Consider the following 1,017-nt stretch of genomic DNA (forward strand, 5'->3'; position numbering starts at 1 on the left):
CGCCACGGGCAGGCCCACCAGGGCGGGTGCAGGCAGGGGAGGCGGCGGCTGTGTGGCCTTGGCAGCCGTGGCCACCTCCTCCAGCCACCGCTCGGCCTCCGATGGTGTGCGCCGGTGTCCCGGCGCGACGGGGGGTGCGGGAGCCACGGAGTCTGGGGCCGGCGCCGGCACCCCCCACGTGGCTGCAGGGAAGGAGACAAGGGTCAGGGCAGCTCGGCCGTGGATGGGGGACCTGGGGGTGGGGGCGTGACCACAGTAGGGGTGTGGCCATACAGGAGGGCAAATAGAGGTGTGGTCACACCTGGGGGTGTGGTCAATAGGGTTGTAGTCATACCTGGGGGTGTGGCCACACCTGGGGGTGGGGCCAGGAGGGAGTGTGGGCACAGTTTAGGGGTGTGGGCACATAGGGAGTGTAGTTGCAAGCAGTAGGTGTGCCCATACTGGGGGGGGGGGGGGCCCATAATGGGGGGCGGCCCATAAGGGATCACAGTTGGTGAGAGCAGGGGTGTGGCTTTACTGGAGGCGTGACCACAGCTGCTATCAGGGGGTGTGGCCATAGCTAGACATGCTGCTGCTGCCTAGGGGCGTGGCCATAGGAAGGGGCATGGCCACCTCTGCTGAGCCCTGAGAGGGCGGGGCAGTACCTGGGGCAGCAGGCAGGGGCGGACTGGGGGCGGTGGCACCGGGGGGAGCAGTGGCGCCGAGCGAGGCGTCGATTTGGCTGCAAAGTGCGGTGATGCCGTCGGCGTCGCCGGGGGGCGTGGGCTCCATCTCCAGCACTAGGGCGCAGAGACAAGGCGGGAATGAACCCCGATCTGACCCCCCTGCAGCCCCCCTCCCGTGGCGGTGGCCCACCAGGCCCGGGCTGGCGGTACAGACCGCGGCGCTGCAGCGTGGAGGGCAGGTCGTTGAGGCGCAGCGAGAGCTGGCGCTTGAAGGGCGAGTTGCGCTGGCTGAGCGCGGGGAAGCCGCGGAAGGAGCCCTGGCGAACCAGCTGCTCCAGGGGTGCGTGGCGCC

General features: G+C 69.8%; 1 protein-coding gene across 1 annotated transcript in view; it reads right to left on the reverse strand.

Annotated features, from left to right (window-relative positions):
- The window catches only part of NUMBL (NUMB like, endocytic adaptor protein), a 6,012-nt gene that overhangs the window by 419 nt on the left and 4,576 nt on the right, over positions 1-1,017 (reverse strand). Inside the window, exons 6-8 of the mRNA XM_025213064.1 lie at positions 856-1,017; positions 645-779; positions 4-182 (exon numbers count right to left, since the gene is read on the reverse strand). Coding sequence (XP_025068849.1) covers positions 4-182; positions 645-779; positions 856-1,017 — 476 coding nt within the window. The remainder of the gene's footprint in view (positions 1-3; positions 183-644; positions 780-855) is intronic.

This window comes from Alligator sinensis, unplaced genomic scaffold (assembly GCF_000455745.1).
Source record: "Alligator sinensis unplaced genomic scaffold, ASM45574v1 scaffold1667_1, whole genome shotgun sequence".
NCBI lineage: Eukaryota > Metazoa > Chordata > Crocodylia > Alligatoridae > Alligator > Alligator sinensis.